This window comes from Dendrobates tinctorius, unplaced genomic scaffold (genome assembly GCF_039654945.1).
Source record: "Dendrobates tinctorius isolate UK_male_01 unplaced genomic scaffold, ASM3965494v1 ptg000049l, whole genome shotgun sequence".
Classification (NCBI taxonomy): domain Eukaryota; kingdom Metazoa; phylum Chordata; class Amphibia; order Anura; family Dendrobatidae; genus Dendrobates; species Dendrobates tinctorius.
In genome coordinates, this window is record NW_027361717.1 from 7,728,230 (window position 1) to 7,749,887 (window position 21,658).

At 42.0% G+C, this 21,658-nt stretch overlaps 1 protein-coding gene across 5 annotated transcripts in view; it reads right to left on the reverse strand.

The window, feature by feature from the left end:
• The window catches only part of LOC141091106 (ephrin type-A receptor 3-like), a 409,334-nt gene that overhangs the window by 190,403 nt on the left and 197,273 nt on the right, over positions 1-21,658 (reverse strand). For 4 of the 5 annotated variants that reach the window (XM_073576466.1, XM_073576463.1, XM_073576467.1 and 1 more), the window contains 3 exons: positions 8,488-8,823; positions 5,672-5,784; positions 5,424-5,586 (listed from right to left, as the gene is read on the reverse strand). In XM_073576466.1, the coding sequence (XP_073432567.1) occupies positions 5,424-5,586; positions 5,672-5,784; positions 8,488-8,823 (612 nt within the window). The remainder of the gene's footprint in view (positions 1-5,423; positions 5,587-5,671; positions 5,785-8,487; positions 8,824-21,658) is intronic. The other variant, XM_073576465.1, reaches the window with a different exon arrangement.

The window sequence follows — 21,658 nt, forward strand, 5'->3', positions numbered from 1 at the left end:
GTGGACGAGCTTTCGCTTCTGGAGGAGGAGGAGGAGGAGGGTCGAACACCTACAGCCAACTGTTTCCTATACCGTGGGCTAGGCAGCACTGTCCCACCACCGCTGTCCCCTGTGGACCCTGCATCCACCACATTAACCCAGTGCGCAGTGATGGACACGTAACGGCCCTGGCCATGCCGACTGGACCATGCATCAGTTGTGAGGTGCACCTTTCCACTCACTGACTGCTTGAGTGCATGGACAATGCGGTCTTTTACATGATGGTGGAGGGCTGGGATGGCTTTGCGAGAGAAGAAGTGGCGACTGGGTAGGTCATAGCGTGGTACTGCATAGGCCATGAGTTCGCGGAAAGCTGCGCTTTCCACCAACCGATAGGGCATCATCTCAAACGAGATTAGTTTGGCAATGTGGGCGTTCAAACCCAGTGTACGCGGATGAGAGACTGAGTACTTTCTTGACCTACTCATAGTGTCTGGGAGGGTGAGCTGGACTTGAGAGCTGCATATGGTGGAAGTAGCGGTGGACAGGGCGGACTGAGAGACGGTTGATGATGGTGATGGAGTTGATGTTCTTTCTGATGGCCTAGATTCAGTATTTCGTTGATATAACAGTGGGATTCCCTGACTGCTGTGGCCTTGCAACGACACCTCAACATTTGCTGCTGTGCTAACCGGTGGGCTTACAGTGGGGGAAACAATGTAGCGTTGCTGACTACCTTCTTTGTGATCAGTTGCACATGTGGCACTTGAGGTTTGGTGTTGTGTCCACGCTTGCAAGTGCATGGTGGTTAAATGTCTAAGCATGCAACTGGTATTCAAATTTTTCAGATTTTTCCCTCGGCTAAAGGTCTTTGCGCACTTCTTACAGATAACCTTGGCCTGATCATGAGGATTTTGTTCAAAAAAGTGCCACACTGCACTCTTCCTACTTTGGCAGACATTTTGCGACCTAGCACGCTGTGATCTTTTGACTCTCTGGACAAGCTGTCCAGCAACTCTTTTGATTTTTGGAACCTGTCTTTGGAGTGCTCCGGGCCTGCCAGATAACAGTTGTTGTAATGTCGATGTCTGCTGTGGATGCTCCTCATCTGAGCTATTGGAAGCAGCACCCTCTTCCCCAATGGATGCCAATCTGGGTCAACAACTGGGTCATCCATCACCTCCTCTTCAATGTCATGTGCACCTTCCTCTGTGTCACCGTGTATGGTGGTATAGTGTGCGGGAAGGGGCACCTGAGTCTCATCAGGGTCAGAATCTGGCTCTGTACACTGCGAGGACAATGTAGTGCTCTGAGTGAATGTACCAGCAGAATCATCTATCAGCGGCTGTGCATCAGTGCACTCCATGTCAGATTCATCTTGGCCTGGGTAATTCACCATTTCACTTGATAATCCAGGCATGGTATGTGAAAACAGCTCCATGGAGTAATCAGTAGTATGGCCTGCGTCATCCTTCAATCTTGGTTGGGGTGAAGGACACAAGGAAAGGTGTGGTTCATGAACATGAGCCTCCAATGACGACTCAGTGCTTTTACTTTTTACAACTTCAGAAGAGGAGGCGATAGAGCTGGAGGCTGAGTCAGCAATGTAAGACAAAACTTTTTCCTGATGCTCTGGCTTTAAAAGCGGTTTGCCAACTCCTAGAAAACTAAGCCTTCGAAGCCTTATGGAGCCAGACGATGACGCAGGCTCAACACCTCCTGCATTCGGTCCTATTTTGCTCTTGCCACTACCATCAGATCCACCACCAACACCATCATTACCAGCTGCCAACCCCCGCCCAATTCCATGGCCTCTTCCACCAGCCTTCCTCATTTTTTGTAGAAATGTAGACAAAATCCAACAAACTATATAGTAATGTAAAACAAGGTACAAGGTGTCTATAGGACAGGGGAGATTTTGAATTTCTGCACACACTTGTGGACACTGGACACTTATGGATTGTGTGAGGCCCACTGAATATCAGAGCGCTATGTCACAGGCTCGATGGCACAGGTGTGAAAAAAGTGACTACAGGATAAGGGAGATTTTGAATTTCTGCACACACTAGTGGACACTGGACACTTTTGGATTGTGTGAGGCCCACTGAATATCAGAGCGCTATGTCACAGGCTCGATGGCACAGGTGTGAAAAAAGTGACTACAGGATAAGGGAGATTTTGAATTTCTGCACACACTAGTGGACACTGGACACTTTTGGATTGTGTGAGGCCCACTGAATATCAGAGCGCTATGTCACAGGCAGAAATTTGCTAGTGTATCACAAACTACAAGGTGTATGTAGAATTGGGCAGAATAGGAATCTCCCTAAAGTGTAGGTCTGTAAGAACGGAACAAGTCCTCCACTTATCCTTCCACAGTGACACACAGATAGCTTCACTGTGGCCGTGATAACAGCCATTACACGGTACTGAAAGGAGCGTGCACGTACATGGCTGTCCAGTGTACGTACAATTGTCAAGCTCCTTGTTTTTTAAGTATACGGACTGACACAAGCTGTCTCTCTATAGTTTTGAATGTGATCAAACAGCAAATATATTTAACTGTTTGAAAGCTAGACAAAACTAGTAGGTGCAGGTCTGTAAGAACGGAACATGTCCTCGACTTATTCTCACAGAGTGACACACAGATAGCTTCACTGTGGCTGTGATAACAGCCGTTACACGGTACTGTGTGAGGAGCGTACACCGCTGTCGCTGTATGGTGTGAAAAAATGCACGCTCAGTACCTCAGCAGGACAAAAAAAAAAATTGGGATTGCTTTTAAAAAAGCAGTTTGCAGAGCAGTGGGTAAACAGCAATGCAGCTGTCAGGAAGCCTTAGAAGGCAGCCTAACAACCAACACCGCTGATCCACCACAATATAGCCTCCCCTTGCACTGCACACACAGTGACTGGTGTGTTGTACAGGCAAAATCGCTAGCAGCAGAAGCAGTTTTTTTTTCTTCTTCCCTGCCTAACGCTCTCCCTACAGAATCAGCAGCAGCAACCTCTCCCTATGCTAAGATCGGCAGAAGTAAGATGGCGGTCGGCGTGCACGCCCTTTTATAACCCCTGTGACGCCCACCAAAGCAAGCCAATCACTTGCATGCCCTTCTGAAAGATGGTGGTGACCCCTGCCTATGTCATCACGTTGCCCACAGTGTCCGTGGATCCTGATTGGCTGAAAAAGAGCGCAAAACAAACTTTTGAAACGCGACTTTGGCGCGTAAGTCGCCGACCTCGTGGCCGACCTCATCCTAGTCGGCGACTTTTGAAATTTTTCGACCCGTTTCGCTCAACTCTATTCTTTACCTCTTAGGTACATTCACACATCCGTGTGAATGCTGGTGTGCTTCTCGATTTTTCTCGACTTTTATCGGAGAGCACGCCAAGCCACATCCTGTTCTAATTCTCAAGATTGGAACGGTATATGCCGTACTCTGAATTTTTTTTCTGTGAATCTCATGGATGTGTTAATGGACAAGTGACACTCTTTGGCTCTGAGTGCTGTCTGAAAAAAAATTGGTTAGCACCCGGCCATTTCACGTGGATGTCTATGAATTCACTTCCTCTTAGTTCAACATCCCGAGGTAAGTGACACAAGATTTGAAGATAAAACATCACTTTACGATACTCTGTTAGGAGACATATTTGCTATATGTGACATACTATATTTGATTATCCAGTGGTTGAGATGGGTACCGGAGCTTGTAAGGGACTTTGTTGACTTGGTCAATACTATATCACAAGATGCTATTATGAAGAATTGAAATCCTTAACAAAAATATGGGTAAAGGTTGAGACAGCTGTATATGAAGTCCTGTAATATTCTGAAATATTATGTAAAAAGCTATTGCACGACCATGTCGTATAGGAAGGGAAAACGGGACTCACAGGCTTTCATCTGGCAGGAGTGGAATTGTTTTTTCAACATGGAAATATAGAATAAAACCCCAGAAATCTATATATGCCAGCACTTAGCATTTACACCTGACTCCACCTTGACAATATGTTGTATTGTTTTCATTGTTCCTGTCTACAGTTAAAATGGTTAGATCTCTTCTATACATCTACTGTAATCTTTGTTCGATCTTACATGAATGCCATTATAAAATCATTAAAAGAGGTTATCTAACCACAAAATAGGTTAGACAAGGCCTGTAAAGACCAATACCCCCTATGTTGGCTCGGTTGCGGGTTGAAAGGAGACATACTTCACATCTTATGGAACTGTCCAAACTTAGATGATATGTGGAAAGATACCTCCTTACTGATTTATAGAATCACTCACCAAAAAATGACAATTACCCTCAAGCTCGCACTTCTGTCTTTAGACACTGGTATCATTCAAAAAAAATTAAGACACTTAATCAGACACATTTTCCTAACTGCCAAAAATGTAATCGCGTCTAATTGGAAAACTTCTACTATCCCATCAACCTCCGAAATTATAGAAAAAGTATCCCTACACAATTTATTTGAATATATTAAAGCCGAAATAAACAACTTTTTACGCAAATATTATAATAAATGGAACTTTTGGAATGAATAATTTTCCCTCCAATAGGAAATCTGACACAACTGTTATTTATATTGTTAGTTATATTGTCTTTGTTAATTATACTACTAGAAACTTTTAATTTAAATATTTCTTTCCAATATTTTGAATACACAAATAGTTTAGTATGTTATTTTAATTGTTTATTACTTATCATTGTTTAAAAATATTCTATTGAAATGCAAGATTCTACATCTGGACAAGAAAAATGAAAAATTACATCTACAGAATGGTAGGAATAGAACTAAGCAACAGCACATATGAAAAAGAGTTGGGTATACTAATAGATTATAGACTGCACATGGGTCAACTGGGGGATGCAGCAGCATAAAAGGCAAACACACTTCTGGGATATAATAAAAGAAGCATAGAGTCTAGATCATGTGAATTAATTATCCCCCCCTTGGTCAGACCTCATCTGGAATACTGTGCCCTGTTTTGTGTACCACATTTTAAAAAAGACATAGAAAAACTGAATTAAGTTCAGAGAAGAGCTACCAGGATGGTGAGCGGACTGCAAAGTATGTCCTTCAAGGATCGGTTAAATGATTTGGGAATGTTTGATTCTAGGATATTGTTAGACAACATTATCCCATTAAGCTAGCATATTGGACTACTCTGTTTTAAATACATGAGATGGATTTCCTCTTTTTCCTTTTTGGTTTCTTTAATATATCATTGTGGTAGATAGTAGTTATGTTTATTTTTTGTTTACTTTTAAAAATGTAATAAAAATGATTAAAAAAAATGACTAGGTCTAATCAAGGGATTAGATATTGGCCCCTTCTCTTTTATCACATACCAAACTCCGGTACTGTTGTAACAAGTAACTGGCTAATATACTAATGTACTAACATCTGGCTCATACAATATAACATATAATTCACCTTCCGTACTTGTTTCCAATTCTATCTCTCCTCCGTAAATTCCTTGTCCACCGAGTGTGTGAGCTCGGACTCTGAACACATAAGTGGTCCCGGGTTTAAGGCCATCGACAGTCATAAAAGCTGATTTTGTTTTCAATATTGTATAATTTTGTTCCTTTTGATTCTGCAGGGAATAACACACAGCAAATACTAATCAGCTTGCATTAATTTTTCCAGAGAGGCAATGAACAAACATTTGCAGCACTGACCTTTTCATAGTAGATGACTTCATATTCCACCACTGCATCATTAGACTTTTCTGGTCCTTGGAAAGCCAAAGTGACGCTGTCTTTGCTCTTTCGCTCCTTCAGGATTACGTTGACTGATGGAAACATTATAAAATGTAATGTAATTTAGCTTAGAAAGGTTAATTATTTTATATGATAACTATTTTATAATTATTGTTTTGGTATTTCCAGATTTTACAAAAAACTCTAAGATAATTTTTTTTTACACTTGTCTAGAATTCTTTTGGCAAATGCACCATAGAAAAACCGAGACAAAGAATTAACAGGAAAATCAGATAATAAATACAAATACAATTTATTATTAATAACTACTGTGATAGAAAATTGCATAGGAAAATAATATGACAATGAACAAAACTGGAAGTAAATGTAATCATGAGCAATAATAAAAATGTTCACACTAATGTTATGCTGCAAGAAATAAAACAGCTGTTATTTTCCATCTAGAAAACTATTAAGCAGGATCTGTATAATTTACATTTAAAGAAAGGAAATCTGTCAGCACAAAATGACTGGCATAGGCGCTCGGTGCACGCTTGACCGAGCAGGTCAGGGCAATTTTCCATCAATTTTTCGATCTGTCTCCTCCTTACTCTTCCTTGACTGACAGTTCTGACTTCACAGGAGCCAGAAGAGGACATAAAGATAGAAACCAAGTAGGTGGGAAGGGGCATCGAGCTGCTTTGCGACACCTAGGGTGCACTGAGTGACTGAACCTGACTTGAATATGAGGGCACGTAAATTTCCAAATCATAGGAAACAATTGTATTTAAAGAGAACCGTCGCAATACCTTTGCAACCCTGATGCAGCTACAATTTCTAAATCTAGATTTTATCTGTTATTCCTCCTGAAAACGTGTGAAAAATTTAACAGGGTGTTACCATTTTCTTTGTCAAAGGGGTATATTTCTAATTAGTCTGACATAGTCAGCACTGGTTGGACAATATCAGAGTGTGTAAGACACTAATGGCACCCAATTGTCAATTTAGAATTCTAAGTAAAGGTGCTTGTGAATCGTTACTTTGAGAATTAAATGTTTTGGTGATTGCTATGGGCAATATTTTTTTGACTATTTATATGTATCACGTATCAAGTAGAATGATATGAACATTGTGAAGAAACCAAAACTTGGCTCAAATGGAAAATCTTTCTTTAACTGAGAACCTGCCGTTCATCACCTAATCTCTGTGGATCCAGTAGTTGAAAATGGCAAAGTTTCAAGTGGACGCACATTTGTCCCCAATGGCCGCTGTAGGAGACATGTGGAATTATATAGGGCCCTTTAAAATGAATAAAAGGGAACCTGTCACTTGGTCCATGCAGCCAAAATGGGTAGGATGAATCAGAGCAGTGCTGTATAATTGGAGCCAGGTATGTTATTTTTCTGAAAAGTTCCAGTATTTCAGAGAAAACATAGTTTATCGATCAGGCTCTAGGAAGAGATGAGACTAGTACAGGGCCACCCCAACCAGTTTCCCCTTCCTTTGCTTCAGGTGATTAACAGGTCTCTCCCACATGTGTACATCAGGAGAGACCTGGAGTTGTGTGGTAAGAAGTCATCCGTGGGCAAAAATGGACTAGTCTCATCTCTTCCTACTGTCTCCACCTAGATCTTTTCAGAAGCACATTCAACAATTTTTTTCCTCTTAATACTGTATATTGCAATCACGGTATTATATACCACTGTTCACTTACAATTGCTCATTTTGCCTTTCTACCCAGCTAATTCTTCTGTTTTCAATTAGGTCTATGATATCACATGATTAAAAACAGACTAGCTGAATCCTAAGCTGTATGTAGAAACATGGTCTATTTTCCCTATATGTGTGATAAGTCACTGCAAAAGTCTGTAGCTGGGGGAGGAGGAGCAACTGGGTCGGAATTTGAAGATGGGATTGATAAATGCAGGGAAATGAGACTTCCTGTTTCTACATAAAGCAGAGAAAAGAGAAGAATTGATTGGGTAAAAAGGCAAAATGAGCAATTGTAAGTACGCAGTGCTCTATAATATGGTGACTGCAATATATTAAAGGGAACCTGTCAACAGTTTTGCCATGTGTCAACTAAGACTAGTCTATCACCTTTTTCAGTGCCTCTGCTGCATTCCATAAATGTTTATATAACCCCCTGACTCCCTCTGTATTCTCCCCAAAAAACTTTTAAAGTCCACCCGCTGTGTATGTTAATCCTCTCGGTACGGTCCAAGGGGCATCCATTCTGGGATCTCTATCCCTCCTCCCAGCTGAGGCTTGCCGTCCACCTGCTATTAAAGAACCATGGACTTCTAACCAAAGCTGATTGCCCATGGCAGACAACCCTTTCAATATCTTACATTAATTAAATATATATCCTTTACTTATGTAAACTCATGTTTTTCAGTTCAATGGAAATATGTCCATGAACATCACTGTGTGTTTTCTACTCTGCATAAAATGTACTCCATGTGTAAAACAGAGAATAAAGTAATGCCGGGTACACGAATCTAATCGGTATTGATCTTGATCTTTGTTTGAAGAAGGTCAAGCTCATGACAACCGTGAGCCATGGCAACTTTAATTCTGTGGGTGTTGTTTTCAATTTCGAAAAAAAAAATACCAATTATTTTCAGCAAGTAAATACCTTTGAAACCCTCAAGCCCCTACAATGCCCACAAATGACATGCATTGAGATCTAACATACCTAAACTTTATTAATAGTAATTTGCACAGTGTTTTGATATTAACACCATTTGGAACCAAAGCCATCTCCATTTGTAAGTGAAAGGAAGATTTCTCACCTACTTGACTTGTGGTAACATTGACAGATATAAATTGCTTAAAGGGTCCAGAGCTTAGCTCAGAGACCCCATTCAAAGCCTCAATATCAAAGGTATAGTTGGTGTAAGGCAGCAGATCTGTGATGAGCACGCGAGGGTGGGATAAACCAAACTGCCTTGGTATATAATGGATTCCACTTCCGCATGGGTTACATTTCTGTCCTAGTTGGCATCTTCTGCAATGGATGTTATATGTGACATCTTTGCGACCTCCTGAATCCTCTGGGGGGCTCCACTCCATAATGACGGATGTCTCATTGACAGTTGGTACTGGATTATGTGGAGCAGATGGTGGACCTTAAAGAAGATAGAGAAGATAAGGAGATAGTGACATTTAACAGGGAAAGTGAATTGGAGAGAAGCACACCTGTCCAAGATCCCATCAGCTTCAACAGAGAAGATAACCTTTAAGAGACAGCCACTATTTATCATAACCAGGCTTTTAAAGGGACATCATTAATCATTTCCTGATAGAAACATAGATTTTATGACAGCTTCTGGAGGAAGACTCAACCTCTGTCCCATTCATTCCAGTATACCAAACCTCTTGGGCAATTTACCTTTCTGTCACAAAAGTGATCTAAAGGTTCCGTTATCAGAGGCCTTATAGCAAGCGAGTCTATCAGGTTTTTGACAAAGGACACTCCCTTGTTCAAGCATTCTGGAGAGAAGCCAAACCAGAGCGTAACCACTGTAATCTGAATGGTTGCCAATGGTCTATTCTCTGAATGCCAGAAGTGATTCATTTTCAAAGGAGCTTGTAAACAAAGTCTTGAAAGGGTGCGGGAACGTAAGGAAAAGTTAGCAAATTATTAATGACCAAAACAAAAGCTGAACTAAATTGATCGATGTTGTCTGCAACAGATCGTCATCTGAATATAACATCATACTGAAGATGCATCATTGTCACAGCGCCAAAGGAAAATGAGCTCCTGTTCTGAAGATTTATTATTTATTATTATTTAAGAAAATGTACTTTGCCCTTCAACACATTTTTAGGTCAGAAACCGTTCTATGTATCCAAGATGCTAAGGAAGGACTGTATCATTTTGTAATAATTTACTAAAATCTTGTAATATTTCTTATTCTTTTTAACTAATTTTTGTTATATTTTATACAAAGTGTATATTTTTAGACCATAATGATTGCGCTTTGCTTCTGTGATAGATTGCGGTGAGGTGTGTATTCTCTGTTTCATACACTTGCAATTAAGTAAAATCACAGGGAAGATATACACTTGATTTTACATTCCCTATACGTTAATACTAGCGGCGACTTTGAGTCATTAATTTCTAGCATGATCACAAGGTGTGATAATTAATGTGCATGTATATCACTACCAGGGATTCTGTGCAATGTTTAAATAATTCTTTTTCATTTTTACACTACATCCCACTAGTGCAATTTTCCAATATTTGGAATTATTTATATGGAAAGTATCAGACAGAACAGACAATCAATTGGAGCAGAAATGATGCACAAACTCACCAACTCACATGCACTAAATCTATCTAATGCTAGGATGTCAGTCTTAATAAGCATAGCTGACAATGGAGCAGATCATGCAGAAAATGCATGCTATATTTTCTAGACTGTCTGCCTAAAGATAACTCTGGATTTTCAAGAAGAGTGAAATGAGGCATGCTAAGGCTGACATCATGGAATGCAATATTCGATTTATTTTGCAACCATCAGTTGGGAATTAATATTAAGTGGAAAAACCAGTACCGTACATACCAGTGTCCGTGTGTCCCTTGTGCCGCCTCAGAACCACGCGTACCGACGCCTGGGAAGCAGCGGTACAGTAAGTGCTGTTCCCCGGCACAGAGTGATGAAGACAGCTCTCATCTTTCTCCCCTGCTCTGCCAGCAATCACCACAAGCATGGCAGAACGATGAGAGTTATATTCAATTGATAACAGCGACAACAGGCGGCGGCTGATGAGTCTATTACTCTTGTTGTTTTTTTATTTTTGTTTTATTACAGGAGATGTTGGCTTCAACGGAATGAGCTTTAGGTGGGTATAACTGTGTTTGTCATTTTTAGATAAAAATGGAAAAGAGTGTTTTGTTTTGATTTCAAATAAAAGACTTTATTCTGGCTGTGTCATTATTTTCAATATAACTATAGGATTACTAATGGATAGGTGTCTTATGTACAGCTCTGTCTCCATTACTAATTCGTGGGTTTGATGTCACCAGACAAAGCAAAGGTGACATCAACCCCACAAATATGAACCCCACTTGCCATAGCTACAGGGCAAGTGGGACAAGAATTGGTGTATCTAATAGATGTGCCTTTTCTGGGAGGCTGCAAGCTGCTATTTTTAGGCTGGAGGGGGCAATATCCATGCTTCCTTACCAGCCTGAGAATATCAGCTGTCTGCTTTAGCTTAGCTGGTTGTCAAAAAATGGGGGGATCCCACACCATTTTTTAATTATTTATTTAAATAGTTAAAAAATAGCATGAGCACCCCTCTATTCTTGATAAGCAGCCTTGCTAATGCTGACAGCTGAGGTATGTAGCCCGCAGTTGTCAGTTTTGTCTGGTTGGTTATCAAAAATACAGGGGAACCCAAGCCAACTTTTTATATGTATTTATTCATTTATAGTGCATGGGACTAATACTCCCATCAGCTGCTCTCACTGTTATTAGCATCAGCAGATGTGGGCTGATTGGAGTAGTAGTCCCATCAGCTGCCACCTGATCTCACTATTATCACTTGAATATAACTTTAATCATTCTCCCCTGCTGATCGCTAGCAGAGCAGGGAAGAATGATGCGAGCGGTCTTCAGCACCTGGCGCTGGGGAACAGCGCTAGCTGTACCGCTACTTCTCAGTCAATGGTACGTGTGGTACTGATACGGCACATGGTTGGCACATGTGTGCCACAAAAATTACACACATGGACACTAATATCTATGGTACAATTTTTTCCAGTATCAGAAATATAAGGAGGTGAGAAACCTGCCTTATACACATTGTTTTTGCAATAGTCCAATGATATATATGTGATAGAAATCATAACTATCTGTAATACATGCTCATTTATGTCATACTGAAAAATATTACTGTCCTTGTCTAAAATTAACTAAACCATCTGTGGACACCTGCCTTGGTTCTTGACCAACAATCAGTACATGATGCTGGTTGATTGGATGAGATGCCTTTGATAAATGCTCTGGCAGATGGGGGTTACTTACATTGAAGTTATCAAACCCTCAGAGGTGGATCAAAGCCTTTCAATTTAGCCCACCAGTACCTTATCTTGCACTTAACACTTTTTCAGAGCTGGGTGGATTTGGCGTGAAAGTCACAAAACTTTTGAGCAGCCTCACGTTGCACAAAAAGTTTGTGACTTTTTAAAGCTTTATACATCAGTTTTCTGGTGTAAAATCTTTGACAATTGGGGTCTGTGATAAAAAAAACCCCGATCCCATACTGATCATCTGTATAGCATTTGTTTTCTAGAGATACATTGCCCTTAATAACACAGCAAATTGTATTTGATCATGTGCATTATATTTACTTCTGATGTATAAAATTGATGCTGTACACATGTTAAAATGGACATATGGATGACATACAGATGTAATACGGATGAAAATCGTCCATTTTTTCAAGATTTAAATCTGACTATTTTTCATATGTTCGTCTGTTCCGGGTCTTATGGACATTTTAATTTCTTCCACACCATCCGATGTACAATCACTCAATCATTGGGCAATGTCCTCATCAATGTTTAAATCTGATCTGATACAGTAAAAATATATCTTTGCACCCTGTTAGCCAATAGATAGCAAAATATTAAAATTTGGGAGTCCCCAGTGATTGATAGCTTCTAATGGCTAACTGAAAAGATGGTAATAAATAGCAAGCTATTGAGACTGCTCAGGTGTCTCCACCTAATACTAAGCCTGATGGAGACACCTGAGTAGTCTCAAAAGCTTACTATGTGTTACCAGTAGTAATGAGCTACAACATGCTCAGATAAGGTGATAACTGAGCATGCTAGGGTGCTAACTGAGTGTCTTCGGCGTGCCTGAAAAATATGTTAGAATCCCGCCTCTGCATGTCTCGTGGCTGTTCAGCAACTGCAACACATGCACAGATTGTCTTTTTAATATTGTTATATCTAATCTGCTATTATTGATGAGATGAGAACATTCATGAAGATAATTGCTTGCAGTAGATTCTACTTGGGTAGGCGCACAGCGCTCTTTAAAGGTAATTTGCCTCTAAATGAATCAGGCGCCTCACACTCTACTCAGTCCCCTCTTTAAGACCAGCATGAAACATATTATAAAAAAACTCAGCCAAAACCGCTATATTCAGCGGGACTGGTCAACCATTTACTAGGTGCTTACTAACTTTCTGTGAGCTTACTGACTCTGCCCCAACAGTTGATGTTGGCTGATAGATCTACTGACCACCCGTTCTGACTAGCATTTATCAATGAGAGGTGAGGTGATCTTGCATCTCTTCACTTAGGCGGGGGTCACACTTGCGAGAAACTCGCACGAATCTCTCACTTCAACACCCGGCACTGCCACTGGCACTCGGGATCAGACTGTGCAGCTGCAAGTATTTCTATGCAGCTGAGCGCTCCGGTCCCGAGTGCCGGCGGCAGTGCCGGGTATTGAGGTGAGAGACTCGTGCGAGTTTCTCGCAAGTGTGACTCCAGCCTTACTGTCAGTGGGACGCTGGCCATAATGGGGAATTAAGCAACTTCTTTTGTGGGGCAGATGCAGGTCACACATCTGTGACCCACACCTGTCAGAGATTTATGGCCTAGCCTATGATGGAACCACTTTGATAAGTATAAATATTATGCAATGAAGAAGGAGCCTGAAATTTATAGTCCTTATATTTTTTATATATATACAGTTGTGGCCAAAAGTATTGACACCCCTGCAATTCTGTCAGATAATGCTCAGTTTCTTCCTGAAAATGATTGCAAACACAAATTCTTTGGTATTATTATCTTCATTTAATTTGTCTTAAATTAAAAAAACACAAAAGAGAATGAAGCAAAAAGCAAAACATTGGTCATTTCACACAAAACTCCAAAAATGGGCCAGACAAAAGTATTGGCACCCTCAGCCTAATACTTGGTTGCACAACCTTTAACCAAAATAACTGCGACCAACTGCTTCTGGCAACCATCAATGAGTTTCTTACAATGCTCTGCTGGAATTTTAGACCATTCTTCTTTGGCAAACTGCTCCAGGTCCTTGATAGTTGAAGGGTGCCTTCTCCAAACTGCCATTTTTAGATCTCTCCACGGGTATTCTATGGGATTCAGATCTGGACTCATTGCTGGCCACCTTAGAAGTCTCCAGTGCTTTCTCTCAAACCATTTTCTAGTGCTTTTTGAAGTGCGTTTTGGGTCATTGTCCTGCTGGAAGACTCATGCCTCTGAGGGAGACCCAGCTTTCTCACACTGGGCCATACATTATGCTGCAAAATTTGTTGGTAGTCTTCAGACTTCATAATGCCATGCACACGGTCAAGCAGTCCAGTGCCAGAGGCAGCAATGCAACCCCAAAACATCAGGGAACCTCCGCCATGTTTGACTGTAGGGACCGTGTTTTTTTTCTTTGAATGCCTCTTTTTTTTCTCCTGTAAACTCTATGTTGATGCCTTTGCCCAAAAAGCTCTACTTTTGTCTCATCTGACCAGAGAACATTCTTCCAAAACGTTTTAGGCTTTTTTAGGTAAGTTTTGGCAAACTCCAGCCTGGCTTTTTTATGTCTTGGGGTAAGAAGTGGGGTCTTCCTGGGTCTCCCACCATACAGTCCCTTTTCATTCAGATGCCGACAGATAGTACGGGTAGACACTGTTGTACCCTCGGACTGCAGGGCAGCTTGAACTTGTTTGCATGTTAGTCAAGGTTCTTTATCCAACATCCGCACAATCTTGCGTTGAAATCTCTTGACAATTTTTCTTCTCCGTCCACATCTAGGGAGGTTAGCCACAGTGCCATGGGCTTTAAACTTCTTGATGACACTGCGCACGGTAGACACAGGAACATTCAGGTCTTTGGAGATGGACTTGTAGCCTTGAGATTGCTCATGCTTCCTCACAATTTGGTTTCTCAAGTCCTCACACAGTTCTTTGGTCTTCTTTCTTTTCTCCATGCTCAATGTGGTACACACAAGGACACAGGACAGCGTTTGAGTCAACTTTAATCCATGTCAACTGGCTGCAAGTGTGATTTAGTTATTGCCAACACCTGTTAGGTGCCACAGGTAAGTTACAGGTGCTGTTAATAACACAAATTAGAGAAGCATCACATGATTTTTCGAACAGTGCCAATACTTTTGTCCACCCTCTTTTTTATGTTTGGTGTGGAATTACATCCAATTTGGCTTTAGGACAATTCTTTTTGTGTTTTTTCATTTAAGACAAATTAAATGAAGATAATAATAACAAAGAATTTGTGTTTGCAATCATCTTCAGGAAGAAACTGAATATTATCTGACAGAATTGCAGGGGTGTCAATACTTTTGGCCACAACTGTATATATATATACAGTGGGGAAAAAAAGTATTTAGTCAGTCAGCAATAGTGCAAGTTCCACCACTTAAAAAGATGAGAGGCGTCTGTAATTTACATCATAGGTAGACCTCAACTATGGGAGACAAACTGAGAAAAAAAAATCCAGAAAATCACATTGTCTGTTTTTTTTTCATTTTATTTGCATATTATGGTGGAAAATAAGTATTTGGTCAGAAACAAAATTTCATCTCAATACTTTGTGATATATCCTTTGTTGGCAATGACAGAGGTCAAACGTTTTCTGTAAGTCTTCACAAGGTTGCCACACACTGTTGTTGGTATGTTGGCCCATTCCTCCATGCAGATCTCCTCTAGAGCAGTGATGTTTTTGGCTTTTCGCTTGGCAACACGGACTTTCAACTCCCTCCAAAGGTTTTCTATAGGGTTGAGATCTGGAGACCGGCTAGGCCACTCCAGGACCTTGAAATGCTTCTTACGAAGCCACTCCTTCGTTGCCCTGGCGGTGTGCTTTGGATCATTGTCATGTTGAAAGACCCAGCCACGTTTCATCTTCAATGCCCTTGCTGATGGAAGGAGGTTTGCACTCAAAATCTCACGATACATGGCCCCATTCATTCTGTCATGTACCCGGATTAGTCGTCCTTGCCCCTTTGCAGAGAAACAGCCCCAAAGCATGATGTTTCCACCACCATGCTTTACAGTAGGTATGGTGTTTGATGGATGCAACTCAGTATTTTTTTTCCTCCAAACACGACAAGTTGTGTTTCTACCAAACAGTTCCAGTTTGGTTTCATCAGACCATAGGACATTCTCCCAAAACTCCTCTGGATCATCCAAATGCTCTCTAGCAAACTTCAGACGGGCCCGGACATGTACAGGCTTAAGCAGTGGGACACGTCTGGCACTGCAGGATCTGAGTCCATGGTGGCGTAGTGTGTTACTTATGGTAGGCCTTGTTACATTGGTCCCAGCTCTCTGCAGTTCATTCACTAGGTCCCCCCGCGTGGTTCTGGGATTTTTGCTCACCGTTCTTGTGATCATTCTGACCCCACGGGGTGGGATTTTGCGTGGAGCACCAGATCGAGGGAGATTATCAGTGGTCTTGTATGTCTTCCATTTTCTAATTATTGCTCCCACAGTTGATTTCTTCACTCCGAGCTGGTTGGCTATTGCAGATTCAGTCTTCCCAGCCTGGTGCAGGGCTACAATTTTGTTTCTGGTGTCCTTTGACAGCTCTTTGGTCTTCACCATAGTGGAGTTTGGAGTCAGACTGTTTGAGGGTGTGCACAGGTGTCTTTTTATACTGATAACAAGTTTAAACAGGTGCCATTACTACAGGTAATGAGTGGAGGAAAGAGGAGACTCTTAAAGAAGAAGTTACAGGTCTGTGAGAGCCAGAAATCTTGATTGCTTGTTTCTGACCAAATACTTATTTTCCACCATAATATGCAAATAAAATGAAAAAAAAACAGACAATGTGATTTTCTGGATTTTTTTTTCTCAGTTTGTCTCCCATAGTTGAGGTCTACCTATGATGTAAATTACAGACGCCTCTCATCTTTTTTAGGCCGGTTTCACACTAGCGCATTTTCAGCGCGCGCACGGCCGGGGGTAGCTCCGCCCCCGAGCCGGCTCTCTGCCCGGCGTGCCCGCCCCTTCCTTGTAGCGCCGCCTCCTAGCGGACAGCGGCGCCTGCGATCGGCGCACCCTATCTTTAGCATAGGGTGCGCCGATCATGCGCAGGCCGTGCGCTAGTTGCGCTTTGACCTGCGCTGCGCACTTTTGACGGTGCGCTGTGCGCGCCAAAATCCGAAAAGTTTGATTTTGGCGCGCACGGCGCACCGTCAAAAGTGCGCAGCGCAGGTCAAAGCGCAACTAGCGCATGGCCTGCGCACGATCGGCGCACCCTATGCTAAAGATAGGGTGCGCCGATCGCAGGCGCCGCTGTCCGCTAGGAGGCGGCGCTACAAGGAAGGGGCGGGCACGCCGGGCAGAGAGCCGGCTCGGGGGCGGAGCTACCCCCGGCCGTGCGCGCGCTGAAAATGCGCTAGTGTGAAACCGGCCTAAGTGGTGGAACTTGCACTATTGCTGACTGACTAAATACTTTTTTTCCCCACTGTATGTCCTGTGTTAAATGTCCAATAGATGCAAGTTCATCATCAAAAACTCCAACCTGTTTAGGTCACTTTTCCAATTTATCACTCCAAAGAGATGAAGAGCAATTGTGTAAGCTGCAATGGAGAGAGTTGGCCACATTCATGGGCAACTCTGTAACTCATATACGGGGGTTAAGGGAGCCCATTCTCCTGAACTAATTCTTGTTTAGGCCTGCTGTTGAATTTTCCCTCTGATATAGAAACTAAATGTGAGCAGCCATGCAAGTATCCAGATCTATGGCAACCACACAGAATGGTGGCCCCTGGGACGCAGGTTATGATATAATGGATAAACTGTGTTGCCCATAGCAACCAATCATAGAGTAGCTTTTATTTCTTATTGAGCTTTTTAGAAATGAAAGCTTCTCTGTGACTGGTTGCTATGGGTAGCAAAGACTGTTTTCATAAATCTGCCCTGCGGACTGTATAGGCTGAAGTTATGTAAAGCACGTGTGTGTCACTATCAACTGTGCATTAGGGCTTGTGCTGATGTCTGTATTTTCGGTCATAGCGCGATCTGGCAAAAGATAGGATTGCACCCACACTAATATTATTCAATGAGTCTTTGGACGTATCTATTTTTTTCCTCGGACCGAGTCCGTCTGAGGAAAAAAAAATTGCAGCATGCACGATTTGCATTCGTAAATTGGATCACTCTCCGCCACGCAAGTCAGTGAGCCCATGGAAAAAATCGGACTGCACTGGGAAGACATCTGAGTACAGTTCGATTTGCATGGACTGACAGAATGGAGAAAATGGAGACATTTTTTTCCCATCTTCTTCACATCCAAGAAAATCAGAAAATCTGACCAGAGTGTAATTTGCATAATCGGCGCGATTCTCTTGGATGAGACAAAATATGGATGTGTCATACCGGCCTTATCAGACTTCACTTCAGACTTCCATAAACTGCATGCAAGATTTTATATGGTCGTGAAACACCTGACAAACCTATAATGCATAATCTAGTACAGTCCTAAAACTGCTTTCTGGACTCGGTTCACTTTACAGCCATGCCGATTAGGCTCTTACGTTCATAAAGATAGATATGGCCGCGAGTATTTCCAGCAGTGGAGTCTATTGGACCACCTTGATATCAGTCCTATGAGACTATCACAATCGAGTCATCTGCTGGAAAGTTAGAAAAAGAAACCAAGTAATAGTCCTTAGAGAGTAAGCTCCCTGTCTGTATGGCACAAGAGAGCCATTTCAGGCGTGATATATATACGTATAGCTGCACATAAGTGAGAAGCACAGCTGCCGAGCATTAATGCCGGGGAGCGTGCATGCATTTATATCACTTTTAACTTGCTCTTTATGATGCATCGTTGAGTTATTATCATCTTGCATTACGAAACAAAGGGCCGAGCAGATGGAAGAGGCTAAGCTCCATCTGATGGATTGGTACCATTAAGCTTCACAAATACTACATGATTAGTACTTTAATATACAATTCCTGAGTGTGCCTTTAATATACCACGCTCAACTACGCAAAAGCCTGTCTGCCACTAATACATACTTGTGCTTTATGTAGAGTTGCTTTACATCACTTTACTTGTGTAGGGCTACTATATACCATAAAGCCTGGAAATTGCTGCTAGCCTATTCAGTCACTTAGCATTATAGGGCAGTTCAATAGTGATATGTCTGATATGGAATAAAATAGAAGTTTCATCGGGAAAATCATCTATCTCTAGATAATCATAGATAATATAGTAGAGGATGGAGATTTGGGAAAACAGCTGGCACAGAGACTAGCATGTACGTGAAGCCCGACTTTGGCCAAAGCAAGCAATCTGTGGACTGGTAGTGGAGTAAATTACTTTCCGTATTGATGGCCAAAGGTTTAAGAGACAACACACTATGATTCTGAGGTGACAAAAATGATGCAATGAATTTAAATAGGACCTGCAAGCTCCATGGCATGTCTGTTTTAGTAAACACTTAACCCTGAAAATAATAATGCTGAAACCTAATTTCATATAACACTGCTGCCAAAAGAAAAAAGTAAGCAGCACTCACCACGTCGATGAAAATAGAGTCCTTTATTCCATATTTCTGGACATGGACAGGGTATGCAGGACGTTCAGAGGTGAGAGTGTGGACGACGGCCGTTTCGCTTTCTTCCAATGCTTCTACCGGTCACCTGGACCTGTAGAGGCGTTGGAATAACACAAAATGGACATCATCCACACTCTCCTCCTTGCACCCCTCTGAACCTCTTGCATACCCTGTCAATGTCCTGAAATATGGAATAAAGGACTCTATTTTCATCAACGTGGTGAGTGCCACTTTCTTTTCTCTTGTCAGCAGTGTTCTACGATTGTTTTAAGCTGAGCACTATACTCCAGTCAACAAGCAAACTATAGCTCATGAATCTGAATATCATATATGTATGAACAGCAAAGTCACTATGGCCGTGGTGATAAAGAAACCCGCTCTCGACCCATCCTGCACAAACAACTACAGACTTTTGGAGCTCCTAGTTTACTCCCGCCTTACCCATTACCTCTCCACTCACTCCCTCCTAGACCCTTCACAGTCCGGCTTCCGCCCCCTACATTCGACTGAAACTGCACTCATCAAAGTGATCAATATCCTTCTGACAGCAAAACGTAATGGTGACCACTCTCTGCTCATTCTTCTTAACCTATCTGCAGCTTTTAACACTGTTGACCACCATCTTATACTCTCTAGGCTCCAGTCACTAGGCATTAATGACATCGCTCTCTCCTGGTTTTCCTCCTATCTTTCTGACCGCTCCTTCAGTGTTTTGTTCTCTGGCTCCACGTCATCTCCTCTTCCTCTCTTTGTCGGGATACCTCAGGGCTCAGTCCTTGGCCCCCATCTCTTCTCTCACTACACCGCCCCAATTGGACAGACCATCAGCAGATTTGGCTTTCAGTACCATCTTTATGCTGATGACACACAACTATATATGTCATTCCCCGACCTTACCCCCCGCTGTACTAAAGAACGCCAGTGACTGTCCGCAGTCTCCAACATCATGTCCGCTCTCTATCTGAAACTCAACCTCTGCAAAACTGAACTTCTTCTGCTCCCACCGTCTACTAACGTCCCTAAATCTGACATTTTCCTCTTCGTGGGTGGCACCACAATAACACCTCGGCAGCAGGTGTGCTGTCTGGGTGTTATGTTTGACACCAATCTCTCCTTCACATCCCATATACAATCTCTTGCCCACTCTTGCCGCTTACACCTAAAGAACATCTCTAGAATCTGCCCGTTTCTCACCGTGGAAACAACAAAACCCTTCACTGTAGCATTGATCCACTCCCGCCTGGATTACTGCAACGCTCTATTAATTGGGCTCCCCATTACTCGACTATCCCCTCTCCAGTCCATGCTTAATGCAGCGGCCAGGATCGTCCATCTGGCTAATCGGTACTCGGACACGTCCGCTCTTCGCCAGCCCTTACATTGGCCGCCCATTCATTATAGGATCCAATTCAAAGTACTTGTTCTCACCCACAATGCTCTCCACAGTGCAGCACCGCCCCAACATCTCCCCCTCATTTCTGTCTATCGGCCAAACCGACCGCTGCGCTCTGCAAATGACTTTCGACTAACCTCTGCACTAATCCGTACCTCCCACTCCCGACTCCAAGACTTCTCTCGCACTGCGCCAATCCTCTGGAATGCTCTACCCCAAGAAATTAGGACTATCGACAATTTGCATAGTTTCAGGCGCTCCCTCAAAACACATTTGTTCAGAGCGGCCTATCACGTTCACTAATCACAGTCATTCTATGTGTAAGGGTGCATGTATAGCCCATTCACTATCTCCATCCATCCCTCACTCCCTCAAGATGGCTGGACCATCATTGTAAATACATCATTGTAATTACACACCTGTACTATGTATCTCCCCACCTTATTGTAGATTGTAAGCTCTCCCGAGCAGGGTCATCTTATTTTGCTTTAATTATTGCATTGTTAACGTTGTTACTTATGACATGTTTGGAACTGTTAAACTGTAAAGTGCTGCGGAATATGTTGGCGCTATATAAATAAAATTATTATTATTATTCCTTCTTTTTTCTAATTTCATGTAATTTTAGGTGGTGCCATTCTTCTGATATTCCTCTAGGAAATTTATGAATACGCTAACAGCTAGGTGCTACCATTTCCCTTTGTTAAATAGGTGTGTCCCTACACAGTCCAGACTTATTGGACAGAGTCATAGAGGGTCAATGGAATAACAGAGGAACTGAACATTGTGAAACCGTAAGAGAAAATTAGATTGTTATTACACGGAGGGTGCAATTAATTGGTAAAACAGATAGAGGAGCTGACAGGTCTTGTTTAAAGCTAGCTTTAATAGCGTATTAGCTTTAAGGTGTGCATTATTTAATATTAGCGCTTGTACCAGGTGACTGACCCTTATGGCTAGGACTTTGTGACCTATAGAGTTAGGGGATGCTTAGAAAAT